This window comes from Chrysoperla carnea, chromosome 4 (genome assembly GCF_905475395.1).
Source record: "Chrysoperla carnea chromosome 4, inChrCarn1.1, whole genome shotgun sequence".
Lineage (NCBI taxonomy): Eukaryota > Metazoa > Arthropoda > Insecta > Neuroptera > Chrysopidae > Chrysoperla > Chrysoperla carnea.
The window spans coordinates 28,457,156-28,480,438 of record NC_058340.1 but is presented as its reverse complement, the minus strand read 5'-3'; the positions used below and the strand labels follow the sequence as shown (position 1 = coordinate 28,480,438).

Here is a 23,283-nt window from a genome sequence, read left to right as displayed (position 1 = left end):
GTGAATTGGTAAAGTAATTAGGTAATTCAAAACAATAATTCAAAATAACAATCTCAACTTAAATAATTCAATTTCAATTAAAATATTTGCATAAATTTGTCCCAAAAAATAATAGCTCTATAAGTACCCTTTTCATCTCATCTGATGTCCTTGATCATCACTTTGATATTGATATTGATAAGAAGAAGTATTATAAGTTTAAAGTGTTTATCTGTGCGTCTGTGTGTTTCTCAGTCGCATCGTAGCCCCTTAACGGCCGCACCGACTTGATTAAGAACTTAAGCTTACTTTTATATAAAATGTTTACATGTATATGCATATGAGATATTCTATTAAAGACACATTTCTACTGCATACGTCAATCCCTAAAAAAATTTGAATTACTAGCAACAAATCATTTTAATACAGTTCAATTTTCGTCAATAGGACGGTACTAATTTTGGTTTGTTTATTAATACAACCGATTATTAAAGTTTTTAGATAGCATCATAGTATAATACCTATTTTTATGATGCTCTCTCCTATGTCACTTTGGTATACACTATTAACTTTCATATATAGTTATTTTTAAGGTAAGCTTACTTTTATATATAATGTTCACATGTATATGCATATGAGATATTCTATTAAAGGATACATGTTTACGTCTTAAGCCAACTGTAAATAGTCTTGGTAGTCGCATAAAGGAATACATAAATTAGCCATTCTTAGGGAGTCCTCATTAGGTAGGAGATACGATTATAATGATTTTTTTTAAATGTTTCTTTTTATATATTGTTTCAAATCAGAAGCTTTTGGTAGGGGGGAAAGTATCTGTAGGGGGAAAGGGCAATATCCCGACTGATATATCAACATCTAGCCTCAAATCGGTAATGATTGAAGTTTGACATTTCGAAGTTGAACAAATATTGCTTTAACAATATAAATAACAAGCAGTTACCCACGTTATAGCTTTCAATATTCTTTCCTTTATTGTTGTTCACTAATTAATGGATTTTAACTTTTAGTGCGAATCCCTTATTATTTTGAGAAGAAAAGGCGGCCATGTCACTTGCTGGTAATGCAGTATTCTATAGATGAAGAATTCTTAAGGTTGCTTACGTAGTGGACTCAAAATTACCAGTTTCACTCTTTAATGAATTTTTAATTTTGATGCTCTCATCCCCTATTTCATCTCTTTTGGAGACAACCACTGCAGGATAAAATCAATATTTTATAGAAATTTCAAAATTCTTTCAATAGCGATATATGAGCCGGGACATTACCTTTCACTCCTCCAGATTATTCCCCCCTCTGAAATGCGTATCATTTTAAATAATGTACAAAAACCAGCATTTTGAAAAGAAAATAATCAAAATCGGAGCTGCTTTTGAGAACTCCCGAGTTAAAACATTCATTGATGCGACTATAGCTGTTATTTTCAAAAATATGTAGGTGTTTTATCCTTGCTAATAATAATGTTCTCTTTAAAATAAGCTTGATTATTTTGCTGGTTATTTTGCTTAGAATATTTTAACTAAACTAATGGTAATCTCTGGAAAAAGTATGAAGTTTGTATAAAAATATTAAACATACTTGGTCAAATGTTCTATTTTTAAACAGAAAAAGGCATAAAACTGGTCATTTTTTATGATAAAATGTGTCAAGGTTAAGGTAGCCATTTGAAATCCTTTACAAAAATTCGTCATAAAAAGCTTACAGTATGTTTAATATATGTACAGGCATAAAAGTGTTTTGTAAAGGGCTCAATTATTGCAATAGAAATATCTCAGTACCTACCCTTAGAATACAATCGAGAGTGTAAGATTTAAGCCACCAATTCCTTCAATGTTAATGGATGAAATAAAGATTAAGATTATCTGTAATTTTTTTTTAAAGAAAAAGTACTACAATAAAAATCAATGGAACCTATTCATTTTTGAATTATAAATAAACTTAGCGTGGAACTGGTTCTCGAGGATTTTTGTTGGAATTGTTATTATCGACACATTTTTCAGATTTCTTAATCACATGGCTTAAGACATAGACGGGGGCCATGGTTTTTTAAGCTTATATCACTTGCAAACATATTTGCGAAAAGGTGGCGGTTGGAAATTTTTAACAGTTATTAAAACATTCTGGTTTTCTTAATAGTTATTCTATGTAGTTACAAATAGGGTGTGTCTATTAAAAAAAAGAGAAACAGATGATTTGTAAAGACCTTTTTAAACAAATTTTGACTTTAATTTTTTTAAATATTTTGTGCCTGCCAGCAATTTTCAGAATGTTATTCCCCTTTAGGCTAACCTATATTTTCAATTTTGGCTTTGTTTTCCATTCATACATAGATTGTAATATATCCACAATGTTTCAGGAAGTGGTTTTGTAGGATGCTGTTACAGCATTAATTACGCGTTATTATTATGAATAATTAATAACATAATTAACAAATTTAATAATTTAGGTATTTAACTTACAAACTAATTATTCTATGCGTCACTGAGATAAATTTTGGTATTACATTGTCGTTTGTAACACATACTGGAAAATAAATACATAATGCTTTTATTATAGTTATCTGGTATTTATTTATTACTAAGAATATTCCAACATAAAATATTACAGCCACAAACACTTCTGATGTAAATAATACTTATTTCAAACTATCATAGAACAGCTATCATATCTATTTAAAACAGGATGTAAGAGAAAAATTTTATTTTTTTTAACACAATAGATATTTTTTTCTGGGGCAACGTAGCGCCTAAACGGATGAACCTATTTTAATTTTTTAGTTTCGTTTGAAAGGTAATTTAACGGAGAGTGTTCTTAGCTATGATTCAAGTGCAAGTTTAGGGTTCCATATCCGAAAAAAACCGAAAACAAAAATTGGCGACGATCTTGAATATGTTTTAATGAAAAAGATAATTTAATGGAGAGTGTTCTTATATATGTTTCAAGTGCGAGTTTAGGGTTTAGGGTATCCGAAAAGTTGGTCGGGGTTTTTTTAAATTTTGTAAATTTCACTTGTTATGTAATGAAAGAATGAAAAACACGGGTATAATAAACTGTATAATAAACAAAACTTACAAAATGACCTATGTTTTAGCCTCATAATTTGACTTGATCATTCAGTATTTGTTGTAATATAATTGTCAATATTAACAACAAGATTTTGTTATTTACATATAATATTATTTTATAATATAAATATAATGTATGTATTGAGAGTCATTATTATTTATTCAATCGTAAATAGTTTATAATAATCGACCATTATTATTATATTTGTTAGTTATTTGAACTGAACATACATACATACATACATACAAACTTACTTAAAGGATTATATTATTTGATTCTATTTCTTAATGGTTCAATTTATATTGTATCTCATATTTAGTAACAGAAAAGAAAAACTATGTTGGCATTGGTATTACTATGTGCGGTAACGTTAGAGTCTTATTCTCTTTTACTTCTAACGCCATTCGTTTAATCTTAATTTTTTTTGGAAGGATCTAGGGCTTTGGGTATGCATCATTTTCATAATTTCTCAACGATTATCCTCATATTTTTTGTTTAAATTTAAAAGTTGAGCAAAAACTTTTTAAGAGAAAAAATTATATTTTTAGTATCATTTTTGTAAACTTTTACTAATAATTCTGTGATAGTTAGTAGATTTTATAATACCAGCTTCATTATGTGTACCTTATGCATAATTGAGCTCAATATAATTGTTACAAATTAATTTTTGTTTTGTAAATTGCACTTATTTTAAAAATATAATTTAAATAACCTCAAATTTGTAATAATTATTGAGGTAAATTATTATTATGCATTGCATCTAGAGCACGTATAACCCAGTTAGTTGAGGCTCTTGAAACAAATCCAAAAGACTTTGGTTCGACTCCTGAAAGAGTGTGTATTTTTTTCAATTCTCTTTAATTAAGAAAAAGTGGGCAAGTTATTTGTGTTTATAATCTATGCCTTTGTATCATAAGAAGAATCAATAATAACTAATTGACTTTGACAAATTTGTATACAAAATTTAGTAAATACACATAATAAATAGAGTTCAACTGTTAAGAGAGAGTAAGTTGAGAGATTGTGTACAAGATCGTGCCTAACAATATTTTTCTCTGCGACAATTTTTTAGCAAGGGACTTTTCTTTGGGCAACCTGGAAAATAAAAACTTTACCTGGGCATGAGGCTGAACATTAGCGTTTTTATGTTATTATAGTGATACATATTTTCATACTGACACAAATTGTTTTTCAGAAAATACTCGTATATTATAAGGTGTCCTCAAATTATTAGATTTGAGCTTTACATCATTTGTGAGTTAAAGTGTTGACAATGAAAAACAAAGACATCTTGACAGAGCTCTTTAAGAATTTCTTAAAAAGGAAAACACAAAAAAGGTAATTTTAAGAAACCTAATGCTTATGTAAACCAATTCGCAACCGCTCACTACTACGGGAAAGAAATTTGAGGGATTTATCAAAAAAAATTCATTTCATGTCAAAACCAGGAATTGTACAATATTTACTATAAATTTTATCAGCTATACTACTCCGTATATAACCGTACGTTGTATACATTATAAATCAATAATGATTTTACTATCTAGAATTACTTTTTCAAAATTACTGTTTACATTAATTTTGAGACACTCTTTACTATGCAAGTACGGATTTTTGCTTTTGTTTTTCCAGAATATTTCACATTGAAGATTTGACATACTTTAAGCGTTCACAAGAAGATGTGTTCATTATTGTGAAAGCTTATAGCTTTATTGTAAAGTTAGGTGTTTATACAGCGATAATAAACATATAACGTATGTATATGTTTACCTTAATATTAATACACAACAACTATGTCTCTCAATAAAAGATGATTAAATGGAAAATATTCGTAGGGTGATTTTTTCCCTCAAGTAAAATTAAACGAGAGAAAAATAAACTTAACATTGTTGAGATTTATTTTATAAAATTTTAAAAATGTCAGAAATGAATCTTGTAAAAACCAAGAAGTCGCGAGTTCGCGGCTATTGAGAGTTAGAATTCAGAATTCTAACTGATATTAATAAAGTTGTAAATAGAAGCGAATATTTTTTCAAAATAGTCAATTAATGCCAGAAATGATAGATTCATTAACATTTCTATTTCTTAAATCACCCTATTATATCTTAAATGTACAGTAAAATTTCGCTTGAATAATAAATATTCTTAGAATTTCTGCTTATAATTAAATGCTCTCTGAATTTCTGTGCAATGCCTACAATATCAATAATATCAAGATAAGCAGTTATTTTTTCCTGTCTAAGTTTGGTCCTTATTATACACCGTTCGCATTCTAGAAACTGCATTTTCCTTACTCATACCGCTTAAGTTATCACTGCCCGCGTAATGTTTTGTGAAATTTAAAGCAGCTATCTTCAACCGATTGGGCTGAAATTTTGCAAACACGCGTGGCTTTCATAATAATGCATGATTAACTCATAGTGACGTGATTTTAAATTAAATATGGCGTAACAAATGACGGACTAGTTATTTTTGTGCAGTTTCATGATACTGATAATTAGTAGTTGCAAGCCGTCAACCGGCGATAATAGTTACTTATTAAAACAAGAAGTGAGCCCCATTTGTGTAGTTCCAATTTAAACTACCAGGTGACAATACTTGTCAATATTCAAATTCAAATCGTACCAACTATCGATGGGAATTCGTACTAGTTAAAATAGGAAGTACACCGCTTTTTCAGTAATTCCAATTTATATCACCAACTTACTTACCATTTATCAATAGGTATCAAATGAAAGGGTTTGCTGATACGAATACTAATAACGTATGTAAATGAGATGCAGTCGCATTTTGTGGCAAGCCTGTGTTTTCCATCGCTTGCAGAACGTTTGATGTTTATACATTTTTTACTTTGGCGTCACACATGTATCTTTTTCAGCTTTTAGTAGTGGTTCTTATTTAAAAGATTTTATGTTTTTTTAATTCTTTTTAATTTTTTTTTAACAATCCTGTATATGGTTGTTATATTATTCCAACTATTGTTTTAAACGGTAACCACACAGATTAAGAAGACTTTATGTACAACACACGTTGCAATTTAGTGACGTCAATATCATAACATGGCTTATAATTGTTGTAAATGTATGAGTATCACGTGTTTATTAAGCTCAAAAAATCAGTACCAATTCAATGGTGTTTAATTTACTGCTTTAATTAACACAACTCCAGTAACAAGTGGTTTCGCCATTATCATAAGCAATAATTATGTCTTAAATTAGACACTGCAAAAATATTGGGAAAGCACGGGTAATGGCGCTCACCATACAATAATACTCACTCCAATAACTGTATAAGGCAATACAGGTAATGATATTGTGACCAGTAAATTCAATCAGTTCACATCACTTGAGATTAAGGTACCCTACATGCCCAAGAAAATGATCCTCTACAGGATTGATAAATGTACCAACATTCAAAAATCGGGAGTGCTATTGTACTTTCAAGTGTAGGTACATAAAGAGGCGAGAGATTCGGTAACCAAAAAACAGTCGTTGTTTATATCAGTCGTACCTTAAACATTCCCATCTATTAGTATAGTTATAGACATGTTAAATGCTAGGTAATGTGAAATTTTTCTTCGAAAAGAAAGCTTAATTTTTCTTCTCTTTTTTTAAAAATTACAGTTTGTTTACAACAAATTCTTTTTCCCCAACTTTAATGATAGTGTTTCTCCAACTTTAATCGTGTATCTAAACACAAACCAGTTGTTTTCAGTTTTAGTTCCAACGCTGGTTTGTCCTACCACAGTGTGAACTCAATGATTTTTCTACGGTCTACATATTCAAAAATCTTCTTTGTTTCGAAGAAAGTTGTTCGCCATCACGACTAAAGGCCCTAAAATTGTTAGTTACTTCTGAAAATTTTCGTAATTTTTTTCGATTGGAATTGATGAGAACTTGGCTTACAAAGTCAGGTGATCTAAAAACTTTAAACGAATATGATAAATATCCATTCCATGTTCTTCTTGGTTAATGATCTTAATTATTCTTATTATTTGGATACTTAGAATGAACAGGACCTTTCTATTCACTTTTTCATATTGGTAATTTTTGTAAGTTTCCCTAAATATTGGAAATAAATTAAAGTTATCACATGTAATGAAGTAAGTGTTCGTTTTTTGTAATTTGCCTATGGCCTATTCATTAAAAATTTATACCAGTTCGGATAACATCTTTTTTTCTGTCTAGTCTCTCATTTCCTTTTCGGGGCGAAAATATTTTTGTTGTACTTGTAGATCCCTCTAAGTATTATTGTTATGTAATTTTTTGGTTTCATTTGATGATTTTTTTGTTTTTCATTAATTTGGCATAGACATAAAAAGTTTGTCAATTGTAAAACTAAAAGTAATATTTGATTTACTTACATCTACTGATTTTGTTTTATATCAAATAAATTATCTGCTATCAAATACACTGATTTATTAAAATAAGATATATAACATCAAAAACTCTTACATAACCCCGTAAAAACTTCTTAAATTAATTTGACATAAATATAAAAAATTTGTCATTTGTAAAACTAAAAGTAATATTTGATTATTTGATTGACTAACATCTATTGATTGAGAAAGTAAGCATGTTTCTTTGTTTGTTTGTTTGTTACGCTTTCACGCTATAACTAGCGAATGTTTTTTAATTAAATTGTACAGCAATATAGCTGATTTATCAGAATAACACATAAACTATAATTTATAAAGAAACATTAAAAAAAAAAATATATATGAAAAAATTTATTTTTAATTTGACATTTGACATTACCATAAATTACAATTTTCTGTAAAAGTAGTCATTTGACATTACCATAAATTACAGATTTCAGTAAAAATAGTCAATATAAAATATTTCACAACCATCTTTTCTAATATACTCTATGAATAATTACGACTGTTATACATTTAAAAAAAATAGATTACCGCACATATATTTTACCTGTGTAAAACAATCCTTACCGTTATTTCGAGTGTTATAGAAAACAGATAACCGAGAGCTACCTTTATCAATCTTTGCTTTTAAACTCAGCGAAGCGGGTGGGTATCACTCTAGTATCAAATAAATGAATAAATAAAATATCTGCCATCAAATACACTGATTTATTAATATAGGATATGTGACGTCAAAAATCTTATATAACCCCATAAAATCATTTTAAATTAATTTGACTTACTAAATATACAAAATTTGTCAATTGTAAAACTAAAAGTAATATTTGATTTACTAACACATATCAGAAGAAACAATGCCAAAAAAAATTATTTCTCATAATGAAGTCATACTGGAATGAACGAAAAACAGGAAAAACATAAAATTTAATGAACTGAAATAACTTGAAAATCATCTTAGAAACGATGCTTGTACTCATTTCTTTTCCTTACAAAATCACACGTACTCTTACACGAAGAAAGAGCGTATAGCATCAAAAAAAGTTACTGTAAATTTTTTTTATCTTTGTGAGTTTTATTTTAAATTAATATAATAATTTTTGTCGAGTAGGTTTATAAAATTCATTTTAAAGCATTTTTGTGAAAAACAAGACGTTATAATCATAATCATAACCATAACTTCCAGTCAAAGATAATAATCGTAAAGGAGAAGTATATGTGGGTTTTATACATAGTGGATAATAAATATTTAGTTTTACATAGGTATTCTCAAAGAAAACGTGATGGAATGAAATTTTTTGATTCAAAAATTGATTCGTGTAAGCATTTACAAAAATATAATATATTTACGATACTAGTGGGATAACGTACGCGTGCGAAGGTTGCACTACGAGTGCGTGGCACGAGTTGGGAAATTGCAGAAGTTCATTAATAATGCGTTATCGCACGTATATTAAACGTATAAAAATATTGATGCTAAGCAAAAAATTTTGGTAAAGGCGTTCATAAAATCACCTAATTAGTCCATTTCCGGTTGTCTGTCTGTCATCTGTCGTCTGTCTGTCCGTCTGTCATCACGATTACTCAAAAACAAAAAGAGATATAAAGCTGAAATTTTTATAGCGTACTGAGGACGTAAAAATTGAGGTCAAGTTCGTAAATGATCAACATAGGTTATTTGGGTCTTGGGTCCGTAAGGCCCATCTTATAAACCGTTAGAGATATAACAAAAGTTTAAATGTAAAAAATATTTCTTATAGAAAAATAACCAACTTTTGTTTGAAACATTTTTTCGTAAATATCACTGTTTACCCATGAGGGTATGTGTAATGTGATAGTCATCAACATTGTCTATGCATGTTATTTCAACAGTTAACTCAGTCAATTGTTTCTTTTCACTTGTTATTATTTAAAATTTGTCTTGACTTATTAAAAAATAAATAATGAATGCTGCTTGAATTTGAAGCAGAATTTTCTTTTCGTTTGCACTTTTGTCTCACCTTCAAACGAATCCAAAAATCGATTAGAAATAAAAATTTTACTTCTATACTTATTTGATTATCGTTACAAAAAAGTGTCGTTTAAGGTAGCAAGATGTACTTCACCATAGCCTTCAAGTAATTGAATTGATTCCAATATGTGCTTTCTTTTTTTTTCAAGCCTCAGTTAATAGCTCCTTTCGTTTTATTTGGATCCGATGACAATCAGCAGAAGTTCTTGGTAATTTAAATTGGTAATTTTAAAATTCCCCTAGACTTAACTTTCCTGATTTCTTATGTTATAGGTTTTTGTTTTAAATTTTCATAGATTTTAATAGAATCCAAAAAAATAATCAAAATTATCGTTTACCCAAAGTAACGATAAACACAAAGTTTAATTTTAAAATTAGTTAGATTCTGGATTCCTTACAGATTTTCTCTTTTGTATACCTAATATAATACGAAATTATTAAAATAAACATCCAGAAATAGTACGAATCACTAAATTTTATTGAATAAGATAAAATGAAACAATTTTCAAATCAGATATATTCAATTCAACATTAATTTTGACAAACCAAAGCCTGTTTAAGAATGTAAGACAAACACTTTTCAGTTCATATATGAAATATTTCTGGATGCAATAACATTGAATGTAGGTATAATAATAATTCTCCGAAATTTTACCATATGAACGTACATAAACTAACACTTATGTAAACATGAATAATACATTAGTTGTTTATGTATTTACCGGTGTATAGTTTGATTAAATGTTCTATAATACTACTTTTAATAATATATTACATGCAAACATTTCCTAGAGAAATTCTAATTCAACAAAGGTAGTCTTGTTATGAGATTAGCCATCAAATCATCTGCATAAAGGAATGTTGGAAATAATTGCATGCAGGTTTATTGTTGAGATGTAAGAATACATCTCTACTATTTTTTTAAACACTATTTTTTATGATGAGAGTGACTTAATAATCCCTATATATTATAAATGTGAAAGTAAGGTTGTTTGTTTGGGACGCTTTCACGAAAAAACTCTTGAATGGATTTGATTGAGACTCTACAATAATATAGCTCATACATCAGACTTACACATAATGTATAATTTATAAAGGTATATTAAAAAAAATTAATTAATTAATTAATTAAATTTAGTCTGGCATTTCACTATGCAATCTATGAGCTTCATTTAAATCATTTATAAAAGATTGGCCCTCTGATCTGATATACTCAATAAATTGTGACTATTTTACAATTAATTTTAAAAAAATTGAAAATTGTACATATACTTTACCTGTGTTAAACAATCTCTATCCTGGTCCGGAGTGTTATGGAAGGGGGATTTGTGAGAGCAAGGGAGGTGAAGGCTATGAGACGGTGGTCTTTACCAGTCTTTACTTTTGAGCCCAACGAAGCTTATGAGTATCGAGTTAGTAGTTCTTTTCGAAAATCTTAAGGCTTATTAAGGTTAACAAAGCTAATGAAATGCGTTGGGATTTAAATTTAGAATTAAATTGAGTTGAAATTGAACGGCAGTAGTGAGAAGTTTACTATGTGGCCATAGTCCCAGAAGCCGTCAGCATGTGATTGATTGACACATCACTAGAAATTTTTGCATGGCTTCATTTTGCTTATCCTAAAAGCTTATTTATCCACAAAAATTTTCGTAAAATCTATTCAACTGGGCTGGAAAGTTTGGGATTGCTCGGACGGAAAGTAGACCATGGTGTTCAGCTGTGGAAGAATAAAGTAAATAGTTTCTATTAATCATAAAACTACAGATTTCAATAGGCGAATTTCTCAATATGCTAGGCTTGTAATATGAGGGGCTTCTTTGTCTTCTAGTCTTCCAGTGTGTTTCTTCGGTATTAACAATGCAAAAAATGATGTTTAATAATTTACCCTTTTATACTCAAGCAAACAAATAGGGTACTACGAAAATTTAATCTTTGAAGTCCGGTAAATACAAAATAAAAGTATGAGAAATAGTTTATCAAAGCCTTACTAAATACTCTTTAATGTGAAAAAACGTAGCCTTCCCTGCCCAAATTGTACATAGTGTGTAAAACATCTGAAAAATCAGAAACACAGTTAAAATGTATATAAAAGATATTGAACATGAATAAATTTAATCTAGCAACGTTATTGAAAAATTAATATTTTAATCAATAAAAAGTAATCAGTAATATCTGATTCCACCATCTTAATTTATTTATAACGTAGTAAAACACATCTTTTTCATTTCCTAAATTTATGTGTTTGACATCGTCCGTTAAAAAAAAAGATATTAAAATGTCATCCTTTATCTTCAGCTGTGAAGAAATCTCTACGGTACGGGTAGAGTAGTAAAAAATATGATATCAATATATATTTATATATTTATAACATTGCGGTTGGACAATTTTGATAAAGGTAGAAGTGTAGGTGGATAACCATAAAAAAGGCAGTGACATGCTTGTTCATTGACAAACCAAAAAAAAATTATTTTAAATAGTGTTGTAGAGATATGTAGTCAATAGTCATAAATGTTTGTTAGCTTCAATTGGTTTGAAACAATATATCACTTCCAATCATATTATTGCCTTCCCCATATAATCAATGAAGTGATCTTGAAAAATCTTGATGAACTTTGATGAATGCAGCCTCGATCCAATCGTGGCCAGTTCCATGCCGACAAATCTCTACAATAACTTACCAAATAAAAGGTCCAATACCAAATTCACAAAGTTAAGAAACAGAATTACCGAAGAGTTCAACATTCCGTCCGTTGAAAAAACCGTGCGTACAATCGTCTGTATCCGAATCCGAAACAGACCTACAGACCTACTAAGTTAATCCAAACATTGTATTTAAGTGCAGTCGCCAAGAACCTGAGTTGTCAGAGCGACTTGAAATAAACACTTTAAAAAAAAAACTTTTGCGAAAATCTTTTTTCATAAAGTTTTAAAAATCCCTGGGTTAGTGATGCCAAGCCACTTTTCCAATCAGAAATAATGGTAATAGGAACCAATAGTCGGTCTTTTTATCTGTCAGAAAAAATTCTTGATGTAAGATTATTTATTATGCGAAATTTTCTACTTTATGATGGTATTCTCGAGGGAATATTTGATTTTTTAATAACCAGGCTTTCTAACATGTTCGATTCATGCTTTGCCATACTAGGTGCCACCTTATTTGTGTATGACTAGCGATATTTACTTTCCAAAAATGATCACTGGAAAAAGAGGCCATTTGCTGAATGTTTTGACATTTACATGGTTCCTAAAGTTCATTTAAAAATTGAGTATATTTATTTATTTCTCTTTTTGTATTTATAAAGAAAGTGGAAATAGAATGAGCATCTTCATTGAATTTCCACCGAATATGTTACTAAAATTACGTGTTACGAAAAAAACAATTTATTTCACTGAAGCTCGGTTTATGTAATCTAGGAAATCTATGAAATGAGACTTCGAAAAATAATTGACACTGGTATCATAAAAAAATAAAGATATTGATTTTATCCGTGTTTACTTAATTCTATTTACTCGTAAATAACGAGATAAATTCTTAGTTTCTACCAGATTTTGTGTGTATTATAGACAGCATAAAAAGAAGGTATTCTACTACATTATTTGCATTATTATAGTCCTTATTTTCAAAATGTAAACATGTTATTAAACATCAAACAAGGGCCTTAATTGAATGTAAATAAATGTGAATGTAAAAAAAACAAGTGCATAGAATTGGTAAAACAACACCCAAAGAATTATCGTCTTTCTTTCACAAATTTTTCATTTCAGTTTTTTTCTATTCATATATTTTTTTATCTCTTTGAATTGAATGGATACATACAAAAGCTTGTGATATTTTTAAAGGTCATGAAAACAAAATAGTTGTCAGAATAAATTTAATTTATTCATCAATACTGCATACAAAAATATGATAAAATCCTGAAGGAAGAATTTTATCTCTTATGAATTTTATAATTTTATGTTTGAAGACATCTGTAAAATCTAGTGTTGTGGACCCAGCGATAACTTATTCGACTAATTCGAAAACAACGCAAGTTTTTCAATTCAGAGAATGAATGGCGTAATACTTTGAAGGACATAGATTTTACATTCAATTCAACCTCAGTTTCATGCTTTTTGGATGAAATTGAACTAAATACGATTAGCTTTCGAATTTTTTTTTTTAAATATTAAAATTCGATAATCGAATTTGGTTTCCTATTTTTACTTTGTTTGAATTTTTTGACGCAGTAAAAATAAAAATGTAGGTGGTAAATCGATCTTTATAAGTTCTCAGATATCAGCTCCCCCAAGGGTAGTTTTACTGTTCTTAGGGTTGGAAGTTTTAAATTTTAACTGCTTCATACGTTGTTCAACATTCCAAGCAGTCGCTGTTTCGTAATTCAAATAAACAAACTTTATCCACAAAAAATATTCCTGTTAATTTCGTCCAAGTGAAACTGATGATGTAGCAAAAGTTCCGGATGAAATTGTTATCACTTCATTGTTATGTTATGTTTTTCTTCCGTAATTTTATTGACTGGACATTTCAACTAATTCCTGTATTATTGAAGTACTTTACTGGGGGAATTAAAATTTCTTAATTTTTATACAGACGTGACATCATAGTACTGGCTTATCAAATTTGTTGACATACTGTATGGTATTAATTACTTACATTTTATATGGTATTATATTGAGTTATATTATTCTACGGCTTTTTATTAGAAATCTTAATAATAACCAGTGTAAATTCTGTGTTGTAAATTAATTTTTTTAAAGTGTAAATTATACATTGAACTGTCACCAATTGACAGATCACGTGTACCTATGTGTCATCAACAGAGAGGCCCAAAAAACTACGTTTAAACATCTCAAAATTATACTGCATTTTAAATGAATTAAACAATGAATTAAAAATATAAAAAAAAAAAACATAAATATTCCCTCTTGAAGACTTTATTTTAAATTACATTCCTTAAATTTAACCTTCAATATTTTCCAATCTCTTTATTCATATCTTTAGTTGTTAAAACGAATTGATTTTAATGTTTTTTATTTAAAAAGAATTCTACCAGGCGTGAATAACAAAAATTATTAAATGGTAGATTATGTCAAAATTTTTTTTTTGTAAAATTCATATCATTCTATTTTTTTTTTATACTTTTCGCATTCAGATTTTTAAACGTTTTTTTTTTTTTTTTAGAAATTTTATTTTTAATCAATAAAAAATAATGTTAAATGGTTTTTTATTTGTATATAAAATATTTAATGTGAATATTGGTTTTTGTATTCCCTTTGAAACAGGTCTATTGGGAAAACTTTACTAAAAAATCATTTTTATCCCTGAATCTATTTGAGTAATAAGGGTCGGAATCGTATTTATTTAATTGTATTTTTTTCATGTGAAAAATGTTATTAAAATTCATAAATAAAGCAATGTTTAAGCTTTTGAAAAAATAATTTTACGATGATATCAAAAGAAAGCGGGAACGAAAAGAGCAAAGCCGCGAAAAGCTATAACTAAAGTAAATAATATGAGCTTCTTCGAGGTCAAAATTGGTTATGATTTTAAAATAGTTTTTCTTTATAAACACCCTAAGAATATGAGTTTTTCGTAATTTTGTATAGCTTATGTAAAGTATAGATGCGCATCTCGATTTCCGCATGTTCTATTAAAGATTTTGGCGGGAATGAAGATTTAAAAAATTAATGTATAATAAAAAAATTTATAAAACTGTTGTAAAATTCAGACAATATTCAATATATCGACTGAATTTCTGTATTACCTACTTAATAATAAAAAAACTTTTAACAAAAAGAAAACCGAATTCAAAAGAAAACTTTTCCAAAACAAACTAATATGCACTATGAATGTAAAAAATAACGATAATATAATGTAGTTAAAATTATTGTTATCAAAATCTGTTCCCCAAGTCGAAAGATCTGAGGTAACAAACATTTAAAAAATCTAATTGATAACCTCCTACTTTTTTGTTTGAAGTCGGTTAAAAATATGAACCAGAACTCATTTCTAAACCTCAAATCATGGTGAAGAATAAAACAAATAAGTTTTTTCTCTGAAAAAAAATAAAAACAATTATTTCTCCAAAAAAAATCAAATTTTTCATGACAATAGCAAAAAAACTTTTTTTTCAGATTTATTGACCAATAAATTGTACCATTCTATTTAACAATAATCTACACCTTGATATGATATCATTTCAACGATATTTTAGCATCGTTTACGAATATTTTCATAAAATATGCTATTAAATTAAAATTCTCAAGAATATTATGTTCTCGATAATAAAACACTTTCTACATAGACACTTCTAAACGGGAAAACGTTTACATGCTTACATTTTAAAACAAAAAACGGTTGTAATGAACGCACGATAAGTTTTATATCAAATTTTATAGAAATTCTAATGAAAAAGTATAAAATAAATTTTTCGTTACCCATAAAATGGTCGTTTTACAAATAACTTATCTAGCATAAAAAACAAATTCAAATTATTACGATCAATATCCTACATACAGTATGTCCTAAAAGCCATCCATAATGCTCAAAACTGGAAAACATAGTAGAATTTTCAAACTCGCTTAAATGCTTAAACATCAGATTCGTTAAGTAACGAGTAACGAGATTAGATTTAAGAATTTCTCTTCAAATTCTGAAATCATGAGAACAGATACCCCAAATTCAATTTATTATGCCATGCGAAAACATAACGAGGAAGAATTTTTTCGCAAATAAGACACCCAGATTGAAGGTCAAATTATAATGGAAATATATTCACAATGCCTTAGGTAATACTTTTCAAATAAATGCCAAAGGATTGTATTTGTATTACCTTTTGTTTGTTTTCCCGAACTAAAACAAATAAGTGTAATTCTCATTATGTTCGTAACACAAAAGGATAAGGATAATTTGAGAGATAATTATTCGAATACATAGACTTGCCATAGACCGATAAGAACATTTTGTCGTCCAACACTTTCGCTCCTTTTTTTTAACAATTTATATGCCACAATTCGTTTCTTGTACCCCAAAAAAAAATTATATACATATTTTTCTCAAGCATATAACAGATACACCCAGTATAAATATTCAACAGCCTGCTCATCTAAACACTTAAACGTTCAACTATGGCTAAACCCGAATTCTAGTTAGAATCTGGTTGTAAAATTGTAGGTATATCATAAAAATTTATTGTTCTGTTTTCTATCATATCAGTGATTGATTGTAGAGGTTGCCATACATTTAGTACTTTGATTTATATACTTTTTCGAGCTACTAAAATGAGGCAGATAGTCATTTACAATTTCAAACAAAAAGGAAGAAGTCGAACAGTTTTTCAGTAAGATAACTGTAATTGTTTTCGGATTTGTATGAATAAATTGTAAGTAAAATGTTAATGCAGAAAAAACTATGAAGTTTTATTGTCTTAGAATACTTTCTGATGAAAGACCATTGGTCCACTATTATCAACTTTATTCCACTTTATATACTCGTATATTTTACCATCTCGACTTTGACGGCGCTAGTGAATTTGAAACTTTAAAACAAGTGAAATTTACAATATTTAAAAAACCCCCGACAAAGGCGCTTTTTCCTTGTAAACCTATTTTTGGAAACTTAGCTATAAAATAATCTCAATCAAGTCGGTTAGACCGTTTAGGGGCCACGATGCCACTGAGAAACACACAGAAGCACAAATAAACACTTTCAAAGTGATGGTCAAGGACATCAGATGAGATGAAAAGGATACTTTGTTGGAAAAAATTTTTGGAAATATTTTAATTGAAATTGAAATATTTGAGTTGACTTTGTTCTTTTGAATTACCTAATTATTTTACCATTTGACTTTTCGAAATGAATTGAGCCAGGTTTATTTGACCACATATTTCCATAGTAATTATTTATATGTTAAAATTATGTATCATGTCTTCTCCAAATTGAATCGATTTTGAAGATTACCGCCAATTTTTTAGTTTTTTCCGGAGCGAAACTCTATGCTGACACTTAAAAAAAAACACTCTCCGTTAAATTACCTTCAAAATGAAATCAAAAAAAGGAAGGTTCATTCGGCTTGACGATACGATGCCATAGACACATACACATAGCGTTCAAACTTATAGCACGCCTGTCTTTTTAGTTGCGGGGTTGAATACTCAATTTTAGCATGTTAATCACGTATGCTAGAATACTATAGTTTAATAAATCTCACCGATTACAAATATCTCAAATATCATATCGAGCATTTAAATCAATATAAAAAACCTTATTTTAACCGTTTTGATTGAATATTTTTTGGCATGAATACAAACAAGGCAAATGCTGTACAAAATCATGTACGGTTTTGTGTACCATCCATACTAAAAACTAGGCATGTATAATAATATTAGCTAATCATACAGATTAAATGTTATACAGATCATCAATATTTATGTCTCTGAGTGGATATGTGTACAGACTCTCAAAAATATTTTTGTATGGTACACTTACGGTAACAATACAGCGTTAAGTACTAATTGCACTTCACAGATAAGTGTATCAAACTTAATAACTCTGACGTAATTTATTATATTTTACCGAATATATATTTATACTCTTCTCGAATCTTCGAATTATCATCAAATTCTATACATCTGTAACGAGATGTTTAAGATATTGCGATACCAAAACGAAAGTGTCTCAATTAATGAGTGGTATTAATTAATTATTAAAAACAGCCCTTTTTACATGATGGTATATGAAAAAGTCGTAATAAATGTTGGTTTTTTTATTCAATGCGTGCTTTTAAAATGTTTTACCATTTACATAAAAAACTTTTATCGATATTCATCAAGTTTTAAGCTATAAAATCATACCTAAATTTAAGCTATAAAGTCATACCTAATTTTAATTTCTCCTAAACCGTTCAGAACACCATATTCGATAGATTTGGTTAATTTCTTTTTTTTATAACGTATTACTATTTCACGCCAAATAGACGCCAATTTTTTTTCAAACAAATATCTATGGACACTGTTGAAATCCATAGCGTCTTTTGGAATATACAAGGTACCAAAGAAATTTACAAACATACATGCAAGATACGCGCGAAAAACAATACAACTCCTATCCTGGGCTCTATCAATGAGATAAATATAAATTTCCCCCTTTTATGGTGAAAACTTTCTTGATTAAAAATGAATATTAAATTTTTGATCAGCCAAATACTTATGTTCTGGAAATTAAGTATTTTGATCGTTGACTTAAGAAATATTTACTTCGTATAATTTTTATCCAGCAATTTTTTTTTCACCATGTAATCAGGCGAGCGAAGCGGGCCTCTACTAGGTTAAAATGTAACTTTTTGGAGGTAAACTTTACAAAAAAAATACAAAAGATTTAGACATGAAATGAAATGTTGTAGTTCCATATTTATGTGTAGATGTGTTATCAATCATTATTTTTAGAAAAACTTATATAAAAAATTATAAAAAAACAACAGTATTTTTTATTAATTACATATACAGAGATAGTGGCACCATCTGTGAGCTACATCTAATACTAATATATAATTTACTGCATTTAATATTAATTTTAATTGAGTGGCCATCTGTAGATTCTTTCAAGTATTAAAAAAAGTCATAATGATAAATACAAAAAACCTGATAACATAACATAAACAATTCATTTTTGCAGTTCTACAATAGAATAACTAAATATCACTAAAAATTAAGTGATATTAATACAATAAATGAAAAAATTTAATTATAGTTATTATAATTTTAAAGTTATTTATTAATTAATTGTAATTTTAGCAATAAAATGCCACGACGTCGTACGGTGACGGGTCGTAAAGAGCGTGATCGTAATCGATCATTAATGCGTGATCGTCGGACACGACGAAAACTAGATCAAAAAGAACTATATCTTTATCGAGATGATATAAATTTTAAAATGTATGCAGAGAATTTTGAGATTGCTCAAAAGAATTTGAATTTTGAAGTATGTTATGTATGTCATCGTCGTTGGTTTGATTTACAAATTAATAAAAATGGGGTTTGTTGTATTTGTCATAAATTTAAAATCAAAAATGAATTGAATATTTTCATAGCGGATAATAACATGGATCATGGTTTACAACCTGATGTTTTAAACAAATTAACGTTTAATGAGGAACAATTAAATAAAAAATAATTGTCAATAATTGAAATATAATTTTATTTTAGAAATTTTATATGATACCATTCGCGAGCCATTACAAAGTTATACTTTTAGCTAGTAATATTTTTATTCTTTCTGTACATTTGTTATGACCATCCAAATACACAGACAAAAAACATTGATTCTGGTTTTGTAGTGGTGTGATTTTCATGTGTAATTTAAAATAGCATATATAAAATTTATATAATGCAATTTTACTAGAATATCTGGTAGGTGTAGCTGTAATGCAGCAATAGGTCATGCAGCTATGATGTTTGAATTCGTTATGCATTTTATTTTATTCATATATAGAATAAGATATAACAACTGCATATGCATAAATATATATATGTATGCTTTGGTAGCAGCAAACAAGTCCAAATCAAATTTGCATTCATAGAGAGAAAATATATGCCGCTCGTGGGCTAGCTAGCCACATATGTATGTTTAACATTTTGATAGAAAATCAATTCCTTCGTCTCAAAAATCATAACTTCTATTAACGCCGTTCCGAATTATATTTACCGAGATATCAGCTTCACGGGACTCCAATCTAAAATCCAATCCTTAAGCTATATCTTTAAATATAAAATTAAGAAGGTCGATTTAAATGTGATTTTTATAATTTTCGGATCAAAATAACTATGCTAACGATAATGACGGAAATTTATAACAAAAACTGTTTGTGTATATTTCCAAGAGAAACAAAATCGTGAAAATTCTACAAAAGATTTTTCCTTCGATGTCTACAAAAATTCGGCCAAAATTCGTTCTGTATAATAATTTCCAAGATTAAAATCAGCTTTGAACATTTGTCAACATTTGAAAACAAACGGACTAGCTTAAATACTTTTACTGTAGAGAATAACTTCTGATAACTTATTTAGGAGTTTAATACTTTGAATTAGGAATTGATATTAGACTTAAACAAAACTTAGTGGTTTGGACTCTAATAGTCATAACCACAACCACTTTTTATGTGTGTGTTTAAACAAAAATTGTGTCTAACTTTTAAGAATAAATCAAATCAAATCTGATGCGCTTTCATGTATATAAATTTAGTCAGAAAAATTTTTTTTTTTACAAATAAAATGATTTTATTTTTACGAGACGATATGACAAAAATTGAATTATTATTTTAATCAATTTGGTTTTAATATTTTAATTACTTGTATGAAATAATCAATATTTAAAAATTCAGAATATTTTCTTCAGAATATTATATAATTAAATTCGTTTTCTTTCACATGTTATTACGACAGAGATAAACGAACACGCATCGTTACTTTGTTACAAAGAAAGAGAAGCTATTTTACTAAAAATCATTTTGGAAAATCTATAACAGCCATCAAAATTTTTAAATTATTAATTTTGAGATAATTCTAGAGTATTTACTAACGAAGCAGTTCTCTAGTTTAAGTTTTATAAATTCTACATGCATGAAAAACAATGCAATTAAAACGAAAAATTCGCTTTTGATACCTTGCTACCTTTTACAGGATTGGTAAAGTTGTCTTTCTTTATAAGACAATGCTTACGAACTATAATACTATACCAAAATGTTCATGGTACAACTTTTTGATATAGTTTGTACAACTACATAATTTACAAGTGAAAATTACAAAATTTTAAACACCTCCTACAAATTTTAAGGGTACGGAATCCTGAACTATCACTTGAAACATGTATAAGTACTTTCTTTATTAAATTACCTCTTTCCTTAAAGCATTATGCAGATCGTTGCCAATTCTTTTTGTTTATTTCGGGTACGGAAATTAAACTCGCACTTTAAACACTCTTTCGCACATCTTAGAACATTCTCCGTTAAATTACCTTTCAAACGAAACCAAAATAATTAAGATCGGTTCATCCATTTAAGCGCTACGATGCCACAGACAGACACACACACACACATAGCGGTCAAACTTATAACACCTCTTTTTTTTAGTTCGGGGATTAAACATGAAGGTTTGCATACTGTTTGATTGTTTAATGAGGTTGTAAGATTTCGCTTAGTTAACTTTTACCAGTCAAAGTTATCTGAAAAGCAAAACTTAAAAAGAAAGAATGACAGAATGAAAAGAAAATCGAAATAAATTAATTTTGACAGTATATATATATTTATTAAATAAATATACCTTACTTGAAATATTTTTTTTATGCATGGTAAAAAATCAAGAAATACCCTGTTAAAAAAATACTCCTTTGTTCAACGAATACACTGTAAAAAAAGTTCTGAATTAGTAAAATCAATTTATAATTTTTTTTATTCAATTGGTAATGTTAAATTATATCTTTTATCTTATTTAAAATAACTTTTTAACAGTGTATATTTTTGTGTGTTTCTCCTTCTTACCTCGTACTCCAAATGATAATCTTATCCGTTCCTATTAAACTTTCACATTCAGTCATGTTGGTTGTACATGGTTTTAGTATAAAGAGTACAAAGTGAAATCAATATAATCAAAGAAAACGTGAATACACACAGACGAATTAATTTTGTCTTTAGATTTAATATATAACTTTGAAGCTGTTAATTCGTGCAAACAGAGTAAAGAAATACACATACACACACACACACACACACATTGCCATACAACCAAAACCATTTCCCAATTTTATTGTGTGTAATAATGATAAATAAAAAAAAAATATTAAAGAAAAATATCATAAAAATTTATGTTTTTCCTTTTTTCTTTTATGTAGAAATTTTTTTCTATACCCATTTAAAATTTTTTGTGGAAGAAAACACTTTTTCTTGTGTTACAGCAATTGTTTGTAGATTTGTAAAGAATCAGTTTTTCAGAGGAGACAATCTGAAGTTCGAGAAATTAACATTGAATCAAAAAATAGAAGAATCGTATCGAACGTTATTTCAAAGTGTTTCTCCAGTCAGATTAAATTGATTCGATATAATTTTTTTGGAACGAAATGCGCCATGATCAAATTTAAAAAAAAAAAAAAAAAAAAACTCTACATGTATTTTTCGTTGGCATTTTTGAAAATTTTAATGAATACAAAATTGATTAAATTTAGTCCCCACGGACATAGCAAAAATCATAATTATTTAAATTGTATGTAGTTTAAAAAAAGTATTGTCTAGGTACATTTAATGACTGTGAAAAACTACAATAGTGATTTATCTCTCCTGTGTACGAACGAAGTGTTCTTTCACACGAGATTTTTCAAAAAAAAAAAAAAAAAAAAACTGTTTACAAAAAGGATATGATAATTGTTAAAATTATATTCATATATGCATGCATACGTATACGCCCCAGCTAATCGACCGGTAGCTAATAACACTTTAAAAAATCTTAATAAATAACGTCTATTCTTGATACAGTCTACCTGGCTACAAGGTCCACGGTACTAAAAAACATTTTGTAACTGGTCACAAAGAGAGGACAATTAAATGTAAACAATATTATTTAAAAAGTAACAATCAACTGTTGTTTGAATTTAATTAGACTTGTTTCTTTCTTTTTAGTTTTTATTTAGTGCAATAGGATATTTTATTTTTTAAGTTAATTTTATTGTTTAACACTCTTTAATTGGAATTTTCAAATACCTGGTCAATGTCACCTCAATTTGAATAGTTTGCCGACGTATGAATCGTTTAATTAACGCGTTATGATCTGGTGATTTGAACATGAT

General features: G+C 28.2%; 1 protein-coding gene across 1 annotated transcript in view; it reads left to right on the top strand.

Annotated features, from left to right (window-relative positions):
• Nucleotides 1–23,283, top strand: part of LOC123298650 — a 102,815-nt gene that overhangs the window by 52,764 nt on the left and 26,768 nt on the right. Inside the window, exon 3 of the mRNA XM_044880742.1 lies at nucleotides 19,245–19,385. Within this exon, the coding sequence (XP_044736677.1) occupies nucleotides 19,245–19,385 (141 nt within the window). The remainder of the gene's footprint in view (nucleotides 1–19,244; nucleotides 19,386–23,283) is intronic.